At 34.4% G+C, this 21,460-nt stretch overlaps 1 protein-coding gene across 2 annotated transcripts; it reads left to right on the top strand.

Moving 5' to 3' along the window:
* Positions 1-241: 241 nt before the first annotated feature.
* LOC110330634 (sulfotransferase 1 family member D1) lies at positions 242-21,216 on the top strand. Of its 2 annotated transcripts, none has more exons than XM_029545260.1 (8): positions 242-284; positions 10,501-10,657; positions 11,842-11,967; positions 12,711-12,808; positions 16,834-16,960; positions 18,168-18,262; positions 19,713-19,893; positions 20,692-20,933. In XM_029545260.1, exons 2-8 carry the CDS (start codon positions 10,510-10,512, stop codon positions 20,802-20,804), a joined length of 888 nt encoding a protein of 295 aa, XP_029401120.1. In that variant the 5' UTR covers positions 242-284; positions 10,501-10,509; the 3' UTR covers positions 20,805-20,933. The 2 variants fall into 2 exon arrangements, with proteins under 2 accessions (XP_029401120.1, XP_021066540.1); XM_021210881.1 differs by lacking the exon at positions 242-284 and adding an exon at positions 4,805-4,932 and having other exon boundaries at positions 20,692-21,216.
* The last annotated feature ends 244 nt before the right edge of the window (positions 21,217-21,460 follow it).

Here is a 21,460-nt window from a genome sequence, read left to right as displayed (position 1 = left end):
GCTACTATTATTTGGAAACAGATGTTATTACACTTGCAGGGGATTCAGTGTGGTAGATCTTCCAGCTTGTCTTGCGATAGTGCAGCACCACTTAAGGAGTGGAATTTGTTCCATGTTTTCTTGGCTGAACTTCTCTTGCTCTTTCTTCTTCCTTCACAGGGAGCACGCTGTTGCAGAGAGTGGGGAAACAGGATCTGCTTTTGGCTTTGCTTTTCCAGCTGAAACCAGGAGCACCGGGAGTGAAGACAAAGGGCTTTCTTGTTGATCACAACTATTTCAGAGCAGTAAGTTCAGAACAGATGGATTCTTTTATTCATTTTGTCCTACCTCCTATTATAGCAAACATCCACAGCACCTTCTCCTGAGCCTTTCAAACTTGAAACAGCAACCGGCTTTGTACAGAGTAGTAAACAATTTTAAGCCAATCATTAGGGCGCAGGCTCCTCTGCTCAAAGCAATTCAGAGAACGAGGCCTCCATTAATTAGTTTCTGTAGAAACAGTCTAGACCTCCAGTTCTTATTAAGCAGTGTTTGGTGGTAAGTAATTTACGATGTCTGTTGTTTGAACCACACATTTAACTGAGAAAACAGGAGACCAAAACCTGAAATATTCTTACACTTTTATTTTTATTTTACTATAAGAAAACATTTGGAAATCCTACTTGGAGATTTTCCACCTGTAAAGACAAAAGGTAAATTTTAATAGTTAAAGTTCTATTGTAGTAGGCTTCTATAATAAATTTTAAGGTTGTAGAAAGGTAAGTAATACTGAAGTGTATTAGTTTTCATCTTTTCAGTATTTCTGTTCACTCCAGGGGAATGTTCACATGTAGGGCACTAGTGGGCTGAGCCCTGTAAGATGTGGTTGGAAACGGAAACGGGAGCTAGGCAAGAGTAATCAAAACAAGCTGGCTTCTGTCTTGTTCTCAGAACTCTACAATCAAAAACGGTGCCAACATGAGTCGAGCGCATTTGCCATGGAGAGGAGGTTCACGCTGTTTTCTAGAATATTTTGGTTATTTGGTATATTTTTACATACATAGGGGTTTTGTTTTGTTTTGTCATAGGGTAAAAAACTATTATGGTGATCGTTCTTGAGTTTCAGGAGATTTCTCATTTTCTAAAAGATATTCCTAAAAGATTTTTTTAAGTGTCCCTCCCTGTCGCTGTCACTGTAAGGATTTATTCAGTTCTTTCTATTCATTTCTTTCTTCTTGGATTCACTTTAATATCGAAGCACCATGATAACAAGGTGACATAGAACAAATCCTTCTGGCAGATGTGTGCTGCCCTACTTACGGTAGCCGTGGGAATGTTTTAAATGCAAGAGTTTAGATATACTTTAAAGCAAAAATATGAGAAAGTAAAGCCAGTGTAACTGAATCAATGGACATTTTTGGTTAATAATCATAAATTTTTGCCTGTGGGTAAATGCTGCACAATTAACTACTTTTCAAATAAGGGCACAACTGTTTTTCTTGGTTTTATGAAAATTTGTATTGTTAAAAATTTGAAACCAGTGTCTAATAATGGTCTGAAATTACATTTCTATCTTTAATGAAATGTAATATGTCAGCTATCAGCATGTATTAGCTATCATGAAGTTAAAATTCACTGCATTTCCAATATAACATTAAGTTGGGATGTTGATTTAAAGTCACTTGGTGCTGTCATGTAATATCTACATTCCCAAATACCAAAGAGGCGTTATGTCATTTTTTAAAAGACTCAGTTCTTTTTTGATCTTCATAAGTTTTTCATTTTATGAGAGTCTACTATATATACATATATGTGAATTATATATATGTTATTCACTTTTTTAATATATATGGTGATATTTTTGTACATGTATATCTGTTACAAATTGTGTGCCTGAGCCAGAAGAGAACCCTGGATCCCCAATAATAGCAGTTACAGAATTTTGTGAGCTGCCACATGGGTGCTGGACAGTGAACCTGAATCCTAAGCAAAAGCAACAAGTTCTTGTTTGGTTGGTTTTTGCTTGGTTTGTTTTTAAACCACTAAACCATTTCCCTAGTCCCATTATTCCTGGGATGTTAGTAAATATATGTCTTCTTTTCTAAAAAATTACACACATCATTCTAAAAGAGCCTTTGCAACTAAGTTCAAATGTCAGTTCTAAGGTCTTGTTCCCCATTAAAAACTGCATGTTTCAGACTGTTTTCTGCAAGGCAAGTCTCTGTTCCTCTGAGAAATCTAAGACCAGTTTTATTATGTACAGTGCATGCGTTTTATCTTACTGGATATTAAGTGCAGAATGATTAGGCTGATATAGATATCAGACAGAGTAGGCTGGGCCAACTGGCATTTTCAGATTTTTTTCAATCTGGATAATTCTCAAGTGAGTAATTATAAATAAATTACCAAGATCCTAGCTTTTATGAATATATACCACAGAAGTGTCTATTATATTTACTTATAAATCATTTAATTATCAAACATCAATGTAATGACTATAAGATTTTATCTAGATATGAAAACTTAAACTGTGTTTCCCAGAGATAGCTAAAAAAGAAAATTGAAATGAGATTGAAAATAATTCTGTTTAATTTTCATATTTTGGGCTATTTTGTTTTGTTTTGTTTTGGTCCGAAGTGTGGTAAGATGTTTACCATGTACTTGAAAGTAGGTGTGAACAAGTGGTCTGCTTGAGGTTCTCCATAAGAAAGAATACTGCCCTCTCCTGGTTGCTTGCTTTTTGCTATTGTTCTTCTCATTCCTTCATCATGACAAAGTGGCCTTACCTGTGAAGAGGACCCTCTATTAGGAAAACAGCCTCCAGTGGATTAGACTGTGGAACAACCCAGGTGCATTTTGCTGATGACAATTCATGTAGGTTGGGCCACCTTTGGGCTGGTCAATCAAAGTGTCTAAGAAAGCAGCCGGTCCAAGACTTGAGTAAGCCAATAAGCAGTGCTTCTCCCTAAGCTCAACATCAGATGCTGTCTCCTGGGTCCTGCCTTGAGTTCCTGTTCTGACTTCATTGGGTGACTACAATTTCTAGGAAAAAAATAAATCCTTTTCTTTCTAAGTTGTTTTTTGTCCTTGTGCTTTATCACAGCCCTATCAATTCTGAGAATTTCTCTGAGTCCCTTAAATTATAGACACATGAATGAAAGTATCCGTCAAGATGCCAAAAGCTGGAAGGGCTAACTTACAGATATCCACATATGGGAATTGTCTCAAATGTTAGCATTTGACAGAAAAAAAGTAAATGAAAATAAGATATATTGGAACACATTGTGTGGTTACATTAAAATAAGAATACTTTCCATCTAGCATTGCCTTGATATATATTGGTGTTTTATGCCAATCAATTTTGGTAACACTTTGTAATTATTTTTTCAATATTTATGAAATATATATTGTTTATTTGTAGTAATAAAATGGACTATTTAGACACCTGCATGGTTTGTGCCCTGATTCAATTACAGAGACAACATTTTCTCTCTCATTATTCTTTGGAGGTTTTAGATCTTTATGAATTATGCAATACAATACTGTGGAATAGCGGTCAATTGGGGTACAGAACACCTGAACTTAGTTCTTCTGTGTGTCAATACATGTTATGTAAACGCCCTTTATTGCTTGTGACTACCAGCCATCTAATCTCCAGTTAGAACTATTCCATCTTCAACTCAATTCAGTTTTATTCATTTTATACAACTGGTAGAATTTTATTATTTTGTAAAGCTTAATAACATTCCATTGTATATACACATGCATGTACACACTGTTTTGTTTAATGATGTTGATCATCTAGATTGATTCTGCATTTATCTCTACTGCAAATAAGACTCTATCAAGCACATTAATGTAGCTAGCTTTTTAATGTGCTAGCTTTTTTTCCTTGGGGGAAGATATATATATCTTTTATATTTTCCATACTGACTATATTAATTTACATTTCCCACAGACTACAAGTATTTGAATGCATTTTTCCTCTATATCCTCTCTGGCATTATATTTTGTTTTTGTGAAAATAGGCAAAATAAGTAGTATAGGATGGATAGTATTCCAGAGTATTTCATAACAACATTTTCCTAATGGAAATTTAGTGTAGTAGGAGGAAACTTGATTTTTTTCTTACATATAAAATCAATTGTCAAACCGGTGTGATAGAAACATTTTGTCACAGGGATGAACCACTAAAGGTTACATGGAAAGTCAGGGTAATGACTGTCTTACTTTAAATTTACATAAACTAACTTTCACAAATGCTATCTCAAACTTTTTATAATTTAGCTACCATTTTAATTAATTACTTTCTGACAAATATTCTAGAAATGTATGAATATTCTGATCAAGTATTCATTGTTTTCTTGTTTCTACCACAGTGGTTTACATGCAATCTGGTCTTCAAAGAACATTAGCTTTCCTAAGAGCATAACATTAGAAATGAGAGAAACCTGAGTGATCATTTTTAATTATTTCCTTTTTTGACAAACAATATAGATCAGATCCATGCAAAGGATTTATGTACTAGGAATATAGCACTGTCTAAGAGAATAATGTGTTGATTGTCATGAGTTTGATATTTACTTTGATTTCTATGGGACAAAACATCTTTAGGTTTAACATAGGTCACCAGTAGGTTGGGAAGACCATAGTCCACTGATCAGTTAATAATTGACTAAGAATAGCTGCTAACAATACGCAAAACATGGAGGTGTGCCTAAAGTCTTATAATTATCACCCTGGAGAGTTTATACTCACGGGGCATTTTCAGGTAGGTAAACAGGGGAGTGGCCTTAGGGAAATGAACATTGTTCATCATTTCCAAAGCTTACCACAACTTAATTTCTTTCTCACGTTAAGTTGTGAACTACCCAGGGGCCTCATCCTTTTAAAGACTTTTTGGCTCTGATTCTCCATCTGAGCAAATTCATTTAAAGCTCTGAGAATTTAAAGGTAAGATAAACGTGGTTGTGTTTCTTCCATAAATATGTTAGCTGTGACTTTTTAAGGTGTAGATATTGCAAATACGGAGTCTTAAATTTATATATAATACTTAAAAGATCCAAAAATTATAAAACATCCTTTTGTGAGCTAAGCACCTTCTTCTGTGATCTGTGATTGTCAGAAACTGACTGATCAAAGCATAGATATGCCACAAGGTTTAAAGAACAGTACCTAAGTTACCTTATGATAATTCGATATTTACTCAGAAATCACTCTAAATGAAATATCACTTTTTATGTAATTGAATAGACTATAAGATATTACTTAAAGAAATTATTAATAAAGTAGGCTTATATTTTCTAAATTATTTCATAAGCTTTTTTATATACTGTATTTAATATATGTGTGTGAAGCTCATTATTATGCAATACAATGAGTAAAATCAACCTCTTTGAGATGGTTTATTTTTCTCCAGATTCTTAACAAAAACTCATACCATTTTACCTTCATTTTTCCTTTGCCAAGAACCTTGGCATAACTTGGAGTTTCTCTTGTAATACTTTGTATCATTTGTTGTTGCAAGTCTTATAATACAAATTTAAAATAGTTAACAATATAGGACCTACACTTATCTTGCTCTAAACCAAATTCTGTCATTTGTTGAAAGTAAGCTCTTGCAGAAAGATTTCCAAAGAATACTTAATATTTTCATGTTATTTTCCTCCTTGGCTAAAATGGGATAGTTGGAATTGACACATAAGAACCTTGTATGAATTGAATAATACACTATATATTTTTTTACAGAATTCCAATTGTGCATGTTTATGACCTAGGCTCTTCATACATATTATGGTTGTACAGCTTAGTGTTCTTATTGGTCTCCTATCTGTGGGAGTAGGATTGTCTCTGACTTTTTTGTCTGTTTTGTTGACCCTTTTTCTCCTACTGGGTTGTCTTATCCAGCCTTAATATGGGGGGGGGGGGGTTTCTAGTGTTATTGGAGCATGATATGTCTTGATTAGTTGATATCCCTGGGAGGCCTGCCCTTTTCAGAAGTGAAATGAAGGAGTGGATCTGGGCTGGGAACTAGGGTGAGCCTGAGGGGGAAGGAGGAAGGGGAAACTAGGGTTAGGATGGAATTATGATAGAAGAATAAGAGTTAAGAAAAAAAATCTACCAGGAGACACTATTGGGAATATTGGCATAGTCGTGGCTTGTATGGAGATGTCTGAGGCCTACATGACCAATAAGTCATAGGTAGGTATCCCTAGTCTTCCACTGGAATGTTTCATTCAATAACGTGTTTCCTAAGAGCAACATTTCCCACCATGCAGAGGAAATCTGTTCAAACTCCTTTTTGTTAAAGTTGTATCTTGAAATTCAGTTACTATGAGTGTTTCTATAGGCTTTTTGTACATTCTTACTTGTAGATAACCCTCCCTGCCCCTTGTTTTTCCTATTCTCTAAAATCACAGAATCCCCACGTTTCAGTTCACATATATTCTAATTTCGCTCTAAATATTTTTTAAATATGTTCTGGTATAGTAGGTGTGTTTATAGCTTTACATGTGTTGCACGTTTGGGTTAGTCCAGGGCTCCACCCTCTGTTTTCCCATATACTCCAGTACTCGCCCATATTTCACCTTCTACTCCCCCAACTATGCCATGGCTTACTTTGTTTGACTTTTAATCTGCTATTATTCCTACCTTAATGTGTCCCTGCCTCTAAGATGATTATTTCTAGTTTCCTGGCTTCCCTATAATAAATTAAACATTCAAAACAAAATAGTTGAAGTTAAGATAAAGGTCTGCATATGAAAGAGAACATATAGTTTTGCCTTTCAAGGCCTAATGGCATTATTCAGTTTATTTTTGCCCAGTTTTATCCCCTTTCCTTCAAGTTTCACTTTTCCTGACAGCTGAGTAATATTTCATTGTATATGCATACCACATTTTCCTCATGCATTCATCTGTTGATGGAAACCCAAATTGATTCCATTTATTAGATATTGTGACTATAGCAGCAATGAATATAGATGTACAAACATCTTTGTAGTAGGACATTAAATAAATGTCCACGTGTAGTATTTCTGGGTCATATGAAAGTTCCGTCTCCAGTTCTTTGGAAAACATCTACACTGATTTTCCAAAGGGACTGTACTAACTTTCCCAAGTACACTGAAGACATCTTAGTTTGGGTAAGTGCACTGAAATATTTTTTCACAGTGACAAAATCAACTAATAACTTTCTCACGACCCTTCTTTAATTTAGTTTATACTTGACTATATTCATGAGCACTGGGAAAGCAGTGAATAACTGGGAAATAACAAGGCAATTCAACTGTTATGCTGAGACTTAGTCTAATGAAACTATGAATAAATGGACAGAAAGATGCTTAATAATTGATCAAATGTTATCTGCACTGAACTATTGATCAATAGGAAAGCAATCAGATTACAAATTAACTTTTCAAAACACTATTGCTATGTTTTCCTATGTGATTGTTTTTCCAGGCAAATCCTAATTTGTTGGGGGGGGGGGGGGAGAAGAGAACACTAAGTCTCCAAGTCCCAACAAGGAAATTTTTGTTTTTGTGTTAATACTTTAAGCTGTTTAATCTAACTGAGTACTACAATATATTTAATCTGGAATAAATTATTCAACATTTTGAACTACACACTTTGAAAAATATATTCTATTGATGTCTTTAAGGGATTGTTTAGAGAGAATTTAAAGGCTTAAGGGGATAAAATAATGGCTATTAAACACAATTTGGGTGAAAGTTTCTTAATATTCAAAATGAATTGGTTCTAAGATCCCAAGACTCAAAATGGTCAGCTGTTTTGTTTCTTTATATAATGGCCTAATAGTTACATATATTTTATTGCATCCTGTTGAAAGGTTAAATCATATTTATACATGCCTGGCATGTACATATTATGCAGATAGTTGTAATGTCACATTGTTGATGATATAAAGAAAGGATATTATCTGTAAACAATCTAATTCATAGGTGATTGACTGTGTTTATGTAGAATCCACAGGTATAGAGGGTTAATTATTTTATCTACAGACTTCAGACTTCTGACTTTGAATTCTCCTGACAAGTACTTGTCTTTGTTTTCCATTGCTTAGAAGAAACACCATGACCAAGGCAACTTTTATAAGAGACAACTTTTAACTTGGACTGGTCTACAGATTCAGATGTTCAGTCCATTATCATCCTGGAAGCATGCAGCATCCAGGAAGACATGGTGCTAGAGAAGCAGCTGAGAGTTGTACATCTGGTTGTGATTTCAGACAGGAGAAGACTGGCTTCCAGGAAGCTAGCAGGAAAGAGGGTCTCAAAAGCCCACCCCCACAATGACACACTTCCCCCAATAAGTCATGTCTACTTGAACAAGGCCACTCCTTCTAATAGTGCCACTTGCTCCCTGGGACAAGCATATTCAAACATTCTACTCTCTGGCCCCCTTAGGCTTGTTCAAACACCTGAATCTATGGGGGCCATACTTTGCCATAGTATAACAAAAAAAATGAGTTCAATCCAACTTCAGAGGTTCCCATAGTCTATAGCAGTCTCATCAATGTTAGGTGTCAAAAGTTCAAAGTTTCTTCTGAGATTCATCCAAACACTTAAATGTAATCCCCTATAAAATCCAAATAAAAAGCTGATCCAACAACAAAGGAAGTATATTATCATTCCAAAACTTTATAGCGAGGAAATACTGTACTAAAGCATATCACAAACCAGCTATGCAAAGTGGAAATTCTGCATCTCCATGTCTGATGTAAAAGCACTCTTCTGATCTCTAACTCCTTTCATCTTTGTTGACTGCAACAAACTTCTTTCCCTTTGGCAGATTCCATTCACTGTTAGCAGCTTTCCTAGGCAGATACCCCATGGCTCTGACAACTCCTGGGGTATCCAGTACAACTTCACCTTTCAACTTCTTGTTCCAGTGTCAGGATCCACACATGATCTGGGCTCCTCCAAAAGACTTGGGTCACTTCTCCGGTTCTGCCCTATATAGCACCCTATGTTCTGCTTGGCTCCCTTCATTACTGCTTCTGTTCTTAATGATCATTCCATAGTACTGGCATCTTTAATTTGCTGGAGTCTTCTACTGCAATTAGGCTTCACCAATAGCCTCAGAAAGGCTCTCTTCATGGTGCCAAGCCTCAACTCCTTTGCATGACCCCTTTTGTCCTGGGTGAGGTTGTACCTTCACTAGGGGCCTTCCCTGTCCTCTCAAAGCCTACACCCACACTTCCCCCAATAAGGTCACACCCACTCCAACAAGGCCGCACCTCCTAATAATGCCACTTACCCCCTGGGCCAACCATATTCAAACCACCACAGTACTAATTCCTGGGGATCTTTTTGAAAGCTTAATATTGGTACTGCTTGTTAGGCAGTTGTTAGGGATTCTCTTAGAAGAGTAATCCAACGTCTCAGTTTAGCTAAAGTTTAAAGCTAGATTTTTAGAGGAAATAAAAGAATCCCTCAGCTCATGTTAAATTGGAGGCAGGTGTATTTGGGAGTATGATTAATGGTATATTTCAAGTTCTTCCCTTACCCATAACAGGTAAGAGAAAAAAGAGAGGTGCCTTCCTTCATCTAGAGTCCTGTTAAAAAAAGTAAAGCAGGGTCATCATCATGAGTGTTTCAAAATTTAGTGGAAGATGTGCAATGCATTCTCAATTGCCTAACCTTAAGCTTACTTTCTTTGTTTTATCCTTTTGTTGTTGTTTGTTCTTGATATTTTATTTTAATTCTCCCTTCCCTTGCTTCCCTCCAAACCCTCTTTTATACTCTTTTATACTTTTATACTCATCCCTGCTGTCATTCTACCAATTGTTATTGCATGCATATAAGTATTTTTATGACTAGATAAGTCAATATAATGTTACTTGCATGTATGTATTCAGGGCTGACCAGTTGACACTGGACAATCACTGTGATCTTACCAGGGAAGGACCACCTTTCTCAGTCCTAGTTTTACTCAATAGCCTATAGTTCTTTGTGTAGGGATGAGGCCCTGTGAGCCTTTCCCTGTGCATTTGGCATGTTCATTGGTACTTTACTTAAGATCTCTATTTTCTCTGCTAAATCTTGCTCATACCCCACATACAAATTTTCTCTTAATTTGTAGCCTTTCAGGTCTAATTTAAACAATTTACCAGTTTACCTTGAAGTTTAAAGGAAGGGCATTGTAATTTAGGCCATATTTTATTTTTGATCTAAGGAGAACTGTGTCATTCTGGGACTTAGAATGGACTGATAATCCCATTTCTTACAGTGTTCTCCTAACTTCAAGTGTTGCACCTTTACTGTACATCTTAAAAATATTTACTTTAGCATATGCTATTGATATACAAATGAGGTATAGTAATATGCAGTGTATGAATGTTATGGATGAAAATAAATGTTTATCTGTTTATTCAGTTTATTTTCTTGCCTTGATAATAACACACTTAATCTGAATTCATATCTCTGAACTTTGAAAAATTATATTACTATTCAATTAGTAACATTTTAAAATTGATTAATGATACCCTTTATTAAAATATAGTCTCCCCAAATGGATAACAAACTGGATGTCTTCAGGAGGGAGTTATTGGATGTTCAAGGTGTCCCTATCATTTGGAGCATTGCTGAGTATTGGTCCCAAGTCGAGTCATTTGAAGCCCGACCTGATGACCTTTTGATCTCTACCTATCCCAAATCTGGTAAGAACTTTTAATTTATTCATGACAGACAGTTGAACAATAGTACCATATTCATGAACCTAATTGTCTGCAGATATTTTTCCAGCCTAAGCTGAAATTTTCTAACATTAAAGAAGGCTTGTGGCTTGCTGGGGCAATGTTGATTATACAGCTTCATATTCATGTCTGAAGTGCCAGCAGGTATCCTATGAATTTACTTAAATTCACAGTCAGTCAAACTTCCTAAGTAATAAATACTCTAATACAACTTTTAACCATATTTCTACTTAATTTTCTATGGTGCAAAAACAAACTAGAACTTAGTATATTATGATCTGCGAAGAGCAAATGAACCCCACATGATTACAAGGTCTTAGGAACTGAATAAATGCATTAGATGACATTTTAGTATAAAAAAGAAGGTGGTTTGGGCAATTTTTTCTCCTTTCTCTCATTTACTTTCATTTTAATTAATTTTCCAAGTTAGCCAACAAATTATTGAGTTTAGTTGTAACACTGACATACATATGTGTCATTTCTAGTTTTCGGAAACCATTGAAAAGTGTTGACAATCATATTTCACTCATTAAAATGTTATAACATAGATTAAATAATATGTTTCAGTGTTTCTGTTACCATTATGAGTACAACTAATAAGTTATTTTTCTGATTTATCATATTCTTTCAATAGAAATGCATCACTCATCTGATAATCAAACCACATATGCTGTTGAGTATACAATGTTCTCACATTTTTTAGTGTATTTTTTTAAGACTTGATGAGACATACTAACATATTTGTCAGAGTGAATCACTGTACTGAGGTCAAATGGACTCTATTGTGTGTAGCATCCTGAATATTACAGTCTAAGGTTCTTTGTGATCTCTTTTTACACCTTCATTATATGTTGATCATCTTTATCTGATATTCCCTTCCAGTCTAAGCTCTAATTTTTTTTTAATATTGAGAGGAAATATATGAGCCTATGATTTCATCAAAGTTGGCTATTCCCTCTGCCAATCCTTGTTGGTGTTCAACTCAAATGCGTTTAAGAATATTTTGATTTGGAGTAAGCTAAAGGATATGGAAATAAAAACACACTTCTTGTTTGTTTGTTTCAGATATTACAAAACACCTCTGCCTCTCTTGACTTTCTCATGTTACTTTCAACATAGATATTTAATTTCTTCCATTTTCCTCTTAGGAACAACTTGGGTCAGTGAAATACTGGATTTGATCTACAACAATGGGGATGCAGAGAAATGCAAAAGGGATGCAATCTACAAACGAGTACCATTCATGGAGTTTATAATTCCTGGAATAACTAATGGTATTTTCTCAGGATATTCATTTTCACTATAGAAATAAATTCACATGTGCTCTTAGTATGTGTGAAGGAGTCAGGAACAGCAATAATACATAAAGAACAAGCACTGTGAAATCTGAAGTGTCTAGAGGAGTTAGAATTTGTTAAACCTCCACTTCCTCAAAGTTAACATCTACATCTGTATCTAGCTTAAATCCCTTAATATATGGAAGTCTGTTATTTTGTTAGTGCATCGTATTACATGTGATAATGAAAAATATTATGGGAATATATTTCTTTGCATTTTCAAAATCTTGAAAAAATAGAAATGGATATTGTGTCATAATTCCATCATAGAGTTTGAACATGAGAAAGAAGAGAGATTTGAAAGACTTTCTTCCAATCTTTTCATATTGTAAATGAGATAGAACAATGAAGAGAAAACCTAGAGACTGGTTCAAAGCTGCTCTTTCTGCTCCATCTTGTGTTATAAATGAGAAATGTTTTTACAGATGCGCAGATCATTATGCCCGCATACTTACAAAGAATGAAAGAGCTCATTTAACCCTGACTTTTTACAGTTTATATCCTCAGAGATTAATGGAAGATATGAAGCTGTTGGTCCATTTACCCAACAAATCAGAACAAAGAAAAAGAAAAAAAGAACTTTATTAAACCATTAATGATTAGAAGATCTTAGGTTGAATTAAAAATAAGTTGTCTGAATCTAAAAGTATAATTCACTTTGTTATTGTGTATGTCTGTAGGTGTTGAAATGCTGAACAACATGCAGTCTCCTCGAATAGTGAAAACACATCTTCCTGTTCAGCTGCTTCCTTCCTCATTCTGGAAAAATGACTGCAAGGTAGAAAGTGAAAATAATCTTTCTTTGTCTTTTTATTTCTTTCATTGATTTTGAGTTTTTTGATATTTGTATATAATTACAACATTTCCACCTTCCATTTCCTCTCTCTAATATCACCCATACACTCCTCACTCTCTTTGTTAAATTCTTGGCTTAACTCCTTCAACTGTTGTTTTACACACACACACACATACACACACCAGATATAAACACACACACGCACAAACACACACATATGCACACACACACACATTTGCACACACATACATGCACAAACACACACATATGCACACACACACCCCAGATACAAACATACACATATGCAAACACACACATATGTGCACACACACACACACACACACACACATACACAAATGCAAAGACACACACACCACATATAAGAGATCAAAGAAGAATTTGAAATTTTTTCATTCAGTCCTTTCATATTGTAAATGAGATAAAAAGTCTGGACATTGTGTGTGTACAAGGTTAAGGGAATCTGATATGGCCACAAGGAATTAAATCAGGCCAGATTGGAGGATCCAGAGCACCACTGAGGCTGTGCCAATCTCTTTGAGAGCAATCAGATTTTTTTTATACCTTTATTAGAGGCAGACGACAATGGAAAATTCCAGGTTCAATTCAGTTAGAGGTACTAGGATACAATGATGTCTGCAAGCAACACAGGGTACACAAGATTGATGTCAAAGACCAATTTTCCTGCCAAGTTTTCATGCTTCCTTGACTACTCAGGGAACATACAGAGAAACAAAGTGTCCTGAATACTTCACTGCCTCAGGGATAACAACTCAAGAACTTGAAGGTAGGCTGTGCCTCAAGAGGCATGGACTCTAACCTGAGAAACGTATTACACATGCCTCTCAAAGCAGCTCTGCCAAGCACAAAGCCATGGCTCCCCACAATGCCCCCATTTTATGTTTTAATTTCAGGATATGCTAGTCAATCTTTAAAGCAGATATGGAGGGCCAAGTCTGTCTCAAGGTTTCCCAGTATAAGAGGCTAAAAATCTCGCAGATACATTTCTATGAACCATCATTTAGTTTAGAAGTCCAATCAAAGACAGAAAAATAATGACCAAAAATCTTTGCCAGGTTTTATGTAACAATTGAAGAAGGGATTTATCTAACTTTGAATGCTTAAATGATCATGTGACCATAATTGCTTGAGGAACAATAGAATGAGCAGTGGTGCCACCAGGATCTGAGTCATTGACCTCAACAGGAATGTGATTTTTTTTTCTTGTTATCAAAGTTTAACACAGGTTGAAAAGGTAGATAAGCCCCTTATCTTTCATCATTAACAGATACATTCAACAAATACAATGTAGCCAAACCCAGCAATTCTGTAGTCCCAGCCTACCCCTGGGATTTCACCAATTTATGTTCAGTCACTAGTTTCTTTATCTGAATCAGGGCCGGTAGGCAGACCTTATTCTTCATGGCTCAACAATTCTGTTGCTCCACTTTCTTTCTTTCCTATGGGTGAAGTTTTTGTAGACACTTGGATATATACTTTGAAGAAAAGGTTGTACACTATGCCTGAGTCACTTTCATATTGTCTCTCATTCTTAATCTTTTCACTTGTTTTTCAACTGCTTTTAAAGAAATAATATTCATATACCAGAACAGATTGAAATTTATATGAATTGACAATTATATATTATTCTATAAATTAATCAATGAATATTTATCATTACGTATTTTCAGATTAGAAGTCTATTGGCAATCCAGCATAATATATAAATAATATTTAATTAACTCTGTGATTTATAATTATATAGATTCATACATTTTATGATTTTATTTTAATAAATTTTTCAAACGCAACATTTAGGAAAATAGTACAAACCAAAGAATTGAGCTTCATGATTATTTAGGAAATAATCATATTATGAAACCCAAAGTACTTATGGTCAGCACCCCAAAAGTTCAGTTGCATCAAACTTCTAGTCAGTAACCTTTCTGGTTCTCACATTAAGTAACTTTGCCTACTTGCCCTGTAATAATAAACTATGTATATTGTGAAATTTATTTTAATTTTTCTCAATACACATGTGAAAGCTATTCCTTTGTATAAATGTATTTGTTCTATTACATTACAAGAAGCAGGCCAACTGGCTTTCTAGATACACAATTCTCAGATTCCATTCTGATCATCTGAAATATAAATTGCAGAAATAAAGCCCAGAAGTCTAAAATTTACCAATAGCAGATTTAAAATTAATTCAGACTAAAGTTTGAGGACCAATAACATACACCATCAAAAATATGTGACTCCTTCAGAGATTATTTATAAAGAGTACTGTTGATATATAGTTGAGTTTCTGCTAGTTGTCAGCAATGGAAATGGTGTTGCATTGCATATTATATGTCTTTTAGTGTATAGATGCATATTTTCTCTTGGCTACATATTTAGGGATAGAATTATTGAAACCTAAGGTAACTCATTTGTGTAGTTGATATTTTAAAATAGTACATGAGTTATTTAAAATGTTGATGAGTAATGGTAACTAAGTTACTCCATACCTTCATTAACATGAAATCTAGGTAAAACATTTTGATTCATGTTAATAGCTATGCAGGGGATTGTTTTGTACTTCCTTAGTGACTAATTAGAATGGTGCCTTTGGTGCCAATATGGCTTATTGACTAAGATAGCTTCACTGAGTTATCTCTTCTTTTCCCTCATTTACATAGGGACTTGCTTCTTTTTCAGAGAGAGAGAGAGAGAGAGAGAGAGAGAGAGAGAGAGAGAGATCTTACAGTAATGAATATCACCAAGAGCCTAGAAGGAGGTATGGTTTATTTTTAGGAGTTTGTGGAGTCATCCTCAAAGGATCCTCTCTGTACTAAAGCAAGTCAAACACATCAAGGTTACAGATGGTGTTATTAGATGTTTTTTGGCTTATTGCCCTAGTTTATTGAAACTGAAATAAGAAATAACTAGTAATATTTACAGGGCTTAATGTTTATAATAAAATTTATATGCTGCAGCATTCATCCTATATGAGCCTATGACTGTATCCCTTCCAAACCTATTTCGGTCCACTCCTTCCTACCCTTGTCCATTTCCAAGCTTAAACAGGCTACTATCTGTGACTTGTGAGTGTGAAAGGTCTCACTTTGTTTATCAGTTGTAAGAGAAGGAAAAGCTAATCATAGCTTCCTGAAGGTCTCTTTCTGCACTTAATTTTCTAGGAAACACATTCACTCCATGTATGGCTAGACTTTAGGTGTTAAACTTGCTTTGAAGAGGGGTAGGCACAAGGCATTTCAGTAAATGTGTATTGCAAAACAATCTCCCCAGAAATATTTCCTCTTTCTTCCCCGTCTCTGCATAATGTCTGGATGTGGGTTTCTGTACCTGCTCCCATCTGCTGCCAGAAGAAACCTTTCTGATGATGACTGGACAAGGTACCAATTTGTAACTATAGCAGAATATCATTTCATGGATTATTTTTCGCTTTTTGTCAGTGGTGTTTGGTTCTATCCTAGGTCTCTTACCCAGTGTCAGGTTCCTGGACATCCAAGCATTGTAGAGCACAGGCTCCCTCCTGTGGTATGGCATTAAACCAAACATTGGTTGGCCACTCCTACAAGTTCTGGCCAACCCAACACATTTTGCAGGCCAGACAGGTTATAGGTGGGGGATTTTGTCTCTGGGTTGGTGTCTAAGTTCCTCTGTCCATAGCCTGCAGAATAACTTCTCATACCAAAGACACTAGAACATAGAAGTGGAGGTTCTAGGTCTTTTTTATAATCATCTTTTATATTTCAAGATATAATCTTTTCAAAGCTTAAAAAGAATGTAGGTGTGTCAGAAATGAGAAAAGAACTTTTGAGTATTAAAACAATACATAGTTGTGGATGTACTGTGTTGGGCATATTTGTACAAATATTGTGACTGGAACTATAAAGGATAAATAAAAAGACAGCCATGTAAAGCAATAGCTAATAGCTATTCAATTACAGAAGTAAATGCCAACCTTTCATTTGTCCATACAGATGATCTATGTGGCACGGAATGCCAAAGATGTGGTTGTTTCTTACTATTATTTCTACCAAATGGCAAGAATACACCCAGAGCCTGGCACCTGGGAAGAGTTCCTCGAGAAATTCATGGCTGGGCAAGGTGGGTCCAAGAATTCCTTTAACTATGATGTCAATACTAAGAGGTTTTTGGTAAGTCACCATAAAGTTTAAAATATAAACCATGTGTTTATTATAAAATTAATTCTCATCAATCAATCTACTAATACATTAGGGAGAGTAAAGATGAAGATAACATGTCCCTTTTGTCTTTGAAGGAACTTTTGGGTAATTTGTGATACATATAGTTTCTAGTTCTGTATTTCAACATTTCGTAAGTTATGAATGGTGCTGGCAATTTATTTAACTGCTTTCAAATCTCAATGCCTATGTTGTACTATTTTAATTATGTGCCTATTCCTTGAATTCTGTTCTGTAGCATTCAAAACTCCTGTTGTTCCTTTATCAAACATACAGTCTCTTTTTCTATCTAATGATAGCAAATGTAGAAAAAAATCCCAATAGACATTTAAGTCCCCATATAAACTTCTTCTTGGAAACAAATGTGTGTAGGTGACATGAAGCATAACACCTGTCATTGCTTGAAATATTATGTGCTTGTGGTATCACTGTCATTGTCAAAGCCTGAAGGATTCTCAGAAAAAAAAAATGTACTCTACGCTTCCCAGTCATTTTGTGACTTCGCATTTATGCCTTCTTATTTATTCACTACTCCCTCTCCTCTGAACATACACATCATGTATTGTTTGAAAAGTCACTTTGTAGCCTTACTTTTGTGGTCTTAGCTATATTTATCAAATGATAATAGTTTTCAAAAGTTCCACTAACAACTTACCCTATTGAGTGGTTTAGATGACAGAGATGTTATGTTTTTGCTTTTCTAGAACCTACAAATCCAAGGAGACAGTGCTGTGTTTATTGTACAGCCTTTTTCCTTAAACTGTGTGGGGCTAACTGTGCATGGGTATTCTTGCTGTGGCCTTCCATCTTGGTGTGTCTGTCTTAGCTTCTTTATCTGTAAGGGCATTTGTCATATTCAGGAACTAATTTTTCCTACTATAGGAACCTTTCTTCTAAGTACAATTTCATTATCAGGTATGAAATGGGGACATTGTATTGTATAGATTTGGAGAAGACATGATTCAACTTATGACAGAATAACTTTTTTTTTTTTAAGTAGATTTCAAATTCCACAGGAAAACAGCAGATAACCATGACTTAAAGAGACATTTAGCTATTTCTACTTCATGTAAATAGTTTTTAATTTTACATTTCATCTTGAACTTTAGTGAGCTTTGGTTCCTGGTATGATCATGTGAAGGGATGGTGGGAAAAAAGGAAAGAATATCGGATCCTTTACTTGTTTTATGAAGACATGAAAGAAGTAAGTAGACACTTCAATTTATTTTTTTAAATTTAACTTATTTGTCCATTTCTTTCTTTTCTTCTTAATCTATAAGGGTAGCTAATTTACTTTTAACTCTGGTTCTGTTATAACGAATGAATTAATTCAAATCTACCATGTTGCTGTTGATTATCCAATTATGGATAACAATAATAATATTTTTGAAAATATCTGTGTGGGTCCACTTATGTGTTTGTTCAAATAGCTTATTAGCTTCTAAACTATAAAATCATGAAGATGATTCTAGAGTCTGGAATTTAACCCCTTTATGTCCATCCAGATTCTTTTTGTACCATTTTCCTTTACTCACTGAGTCTACATTAAAAAACAAGACTGTTAATTTTTTTTCAGATTAACATTACTTCACTGTTGAATTACATACCAACTAAATTCCCTGAGGCATGTTGTCACTCAAAACTGAAGTCTATCAAGGAAAAACTGTAATTATACTTCATTGGCTCTGAGTTTTGGTAGGCCTGACTCAGCTGATATTGTTTCTTAGACTTCTATCAAATCCTTTATGATGGATAAACCACCTTTGGTTTGAGAATACAGTTCTATGTTTCTATGGAAATCACATCATTCTTCTGCATGTTCCTTTTTTTGCAGTCAAGTTCACAGCTGCTCTTATACAATAAGTTGAGTTTATACTAGCCACAATGATTCCTTCTATGTAGTACCCACATTATGGGCTTTTAGGGGATAAGGAACCCTACATATGGGTCTTTATGTGTTCATATATTAACTTACATGGAAACTCTTACTTAGGTTGCCAAGATGTTGTCAAGACAATGAGGTTTATAGTCCCCTCAGATATAGAGGATGACTTATGTAGTTGATAGAGAAGGTGCAGAATTCCACTAGAATTAAAGATTCTCTGTACCATTAGAATAACCTCAGATATTTTCATTCTTAATTTAATAATTTCACTCTTATCCATTATGATTTCCCCTTCATTTGCATATGAATGACTTGGCCTATGAATGACTTGACACATACTTCGCTTCCATTTTCATACTCCTAACATGAAGGTGTTAAAGGTCATAGAATCTGTTTTTCACTCCTAGAAAATTCTTGAGATATATAATCTATATTTGGTGCTATATTTAAAAACCAAGATGACTGTAGTTATTCCTTAACTAAAATAGCAACTTACTTTATTACTATCCATTATTCTGCAAATTCATATTTTTAAATATTGAGAATTAACCCAATCATTTTTTTTAATTTCATGAAATAATACTACTATTGCTCTTAACTCATGGTGGGTGGATTGAATGGTCAAAGAAATCACTTTGCTTTCCCAGAAAGTAGCATAAAAACTCCCAAATAGCTCTCTAGCTAAGCTTAAACAGAACCTTAGTAAGAATGTTCCTTTCCTTGTGACTAAATCTAACTGAAATGTTTCTTTTCCCATTTACCATTTCAGAATCCAAAGTGTGAAATTCAAAAAATATTAAAGTTTCTAGAAAAAGACATACCAGAAGAAATTGTAAATAAAATCCTCTACCATAGCTCTTTCAACGTAATGAAGGAGAATCCTAGTGCAAATTACACTACTATGATGAAAGAAGAGATGGACCACTCTGTGTCTCCTTTCATGAGAAAGGGTGAGGGAAGCACAAATTCATTTTTGCATAGTTTCTGGTCACATTGTGAAGGTATAAGTAATCACAGAAATGTGAAATTGTAAGAAATTAGAAGCAATTAAGTATGCTTAATAAAGGGAAACTCAAAAGTAGAAAAAAAAAAACAAAAGCCTTAGAATGTATTTTATCTTACATTATTTCTGGAATTTTCTAGTTCAAATATCTCTATTTGACATGAAAAATAGGTTTCTAATTGTGACTTCTACATTCTTGTGGAATATTCTGTGAAAACTATAATTTAAGCAAATATTACTTCTGCATGTCATGTCATATCCTTACATAAGGCTATGGTGTTTTAAATATATGGAAGGCTCAGTACATGTAGTAGATAAATATGCTTTATTACATTCACTTCCATAATTTCTAATCCTGTTTGATAATTTTTTTTTCTTCTAAGTCATCATTTGACCCTGTAAATTAAAGCTTTCAATTTAGAAGTCCTTTTTATCCTTTGTTACTAAGGCTTTTACAGCCTGAGCATTAGAAATAAGATAATTGGGCAGTGTTTCCTCCAGTGGCATTTCATTAAGATACTTAGGAATTATTGTTCTTTTAAGATAAGATACTCGTAAAATTTATGGAAATTGGAAGGCTAAGAAGTAGGTCTAGAAATTAGATCTGGTTGGAGTTGAAGATTACATTTTGATGAATATCAAAAGTTAAAGACCAAATACACATTAAATTGTTAACTCAAATTCCTATTAGACAGATATTTAATAGTAATTCCAAGTACATTTGCATTATGTTTTCTTCTTACAGGCATTTCAGGCGATTGGAAGAATCAGTTCACTGTAGCCCAGTATGAGAAATTTGAAGAAGATTATGTCAAGAAAATGGAAGATTCAACACTGAAGTTTAGATCAGAGATCTAAGGCGTGTTTGTTTCTTCTCAGTCTCCTTTGTCAGGCACTAACAGTAGAGAAAAAGCACATTCATGGCTCAGTCAAAGAAAATGGTGTATATTATTTTTCTGAACTTACTAAAACTCATGGTCTTGAAATATACAGATATCAGGTAATAATTCTCTTCTAATTATATTCCTTACCGAAAGGTTCATAATAGTTTCCCTTTTTACTTTCAGTTATCAAAATAATACAATTTTAAGAGGCTTTATAACAGAGTATTTTTTAGCTTCAGTTCCTAATAGCTTCCAGTCTGTATATAGTCTAGGTGCCCTCCTAGAGGAAGATTACATTTCATTAACTAATTCAACTTCATCTGTGGTTATTTTGCATTTTAAAATATTACATCATTAACATTGCCAAATTATTTAAATTCATTCATTCATAAATAATCTGAAAATAAACTAATTTCCATAATCTCTCTTCTTTTTATTGGGTTTTGTATCACATCAGGGTCATTTTCCTCCTGGAATTAATCATTCCTGAGTGAGAGAAATACTGATTTTTGAACTATCATGAAACATAAATTCAAAACTCTTTACGTCTGTCTTCAAGAGCTAATGTTTACTGAAAAATGAAAACAAAAATAAATGAATAAAGTACTGTATGATTACACTCAATATATA

The sequence above is a fragment of the Mus pahari genome, chromosome 13 (genome assembly GCF_900095145.1).
Source record: "Mus pahari chromosome 13, PAHARI_EIJ_v1.1, whole genome shotgun sequence".
NCBI classification, from domain to species: domain Eukaryota; kingdom Metazoa; phylum Chordata; class Mammalia; order Rodentia; family Muridae; genus Mus; species Mus pahari.
This window is presented reverse-complemented; position numbering and strand designations above follow the sequence as displayed.

Coding starts and splice junctions, on each gene's coding strand:
- LOC110330634 (XM_021210881.1), top strand. CDS start 10,510: ATGGATAACAAACTGGATGTCTTCAGGAGGGAGTTATTGGATGTTCAA. Junction 16,961..18,167: donor GAAATTCATGGCTGGGCAAG/GTGGGTCCAAGA, acceptor CTTGAACTTTAG/TGAGCTTTGGTTCCTGGTAT. Junction 18,263..19,712: donor TTTATGAAGACATGAAAGAA/GTAAGTAGACAC, acceptor TTACCATTTCAG/AATCCAAAGTGTGAAATTCA.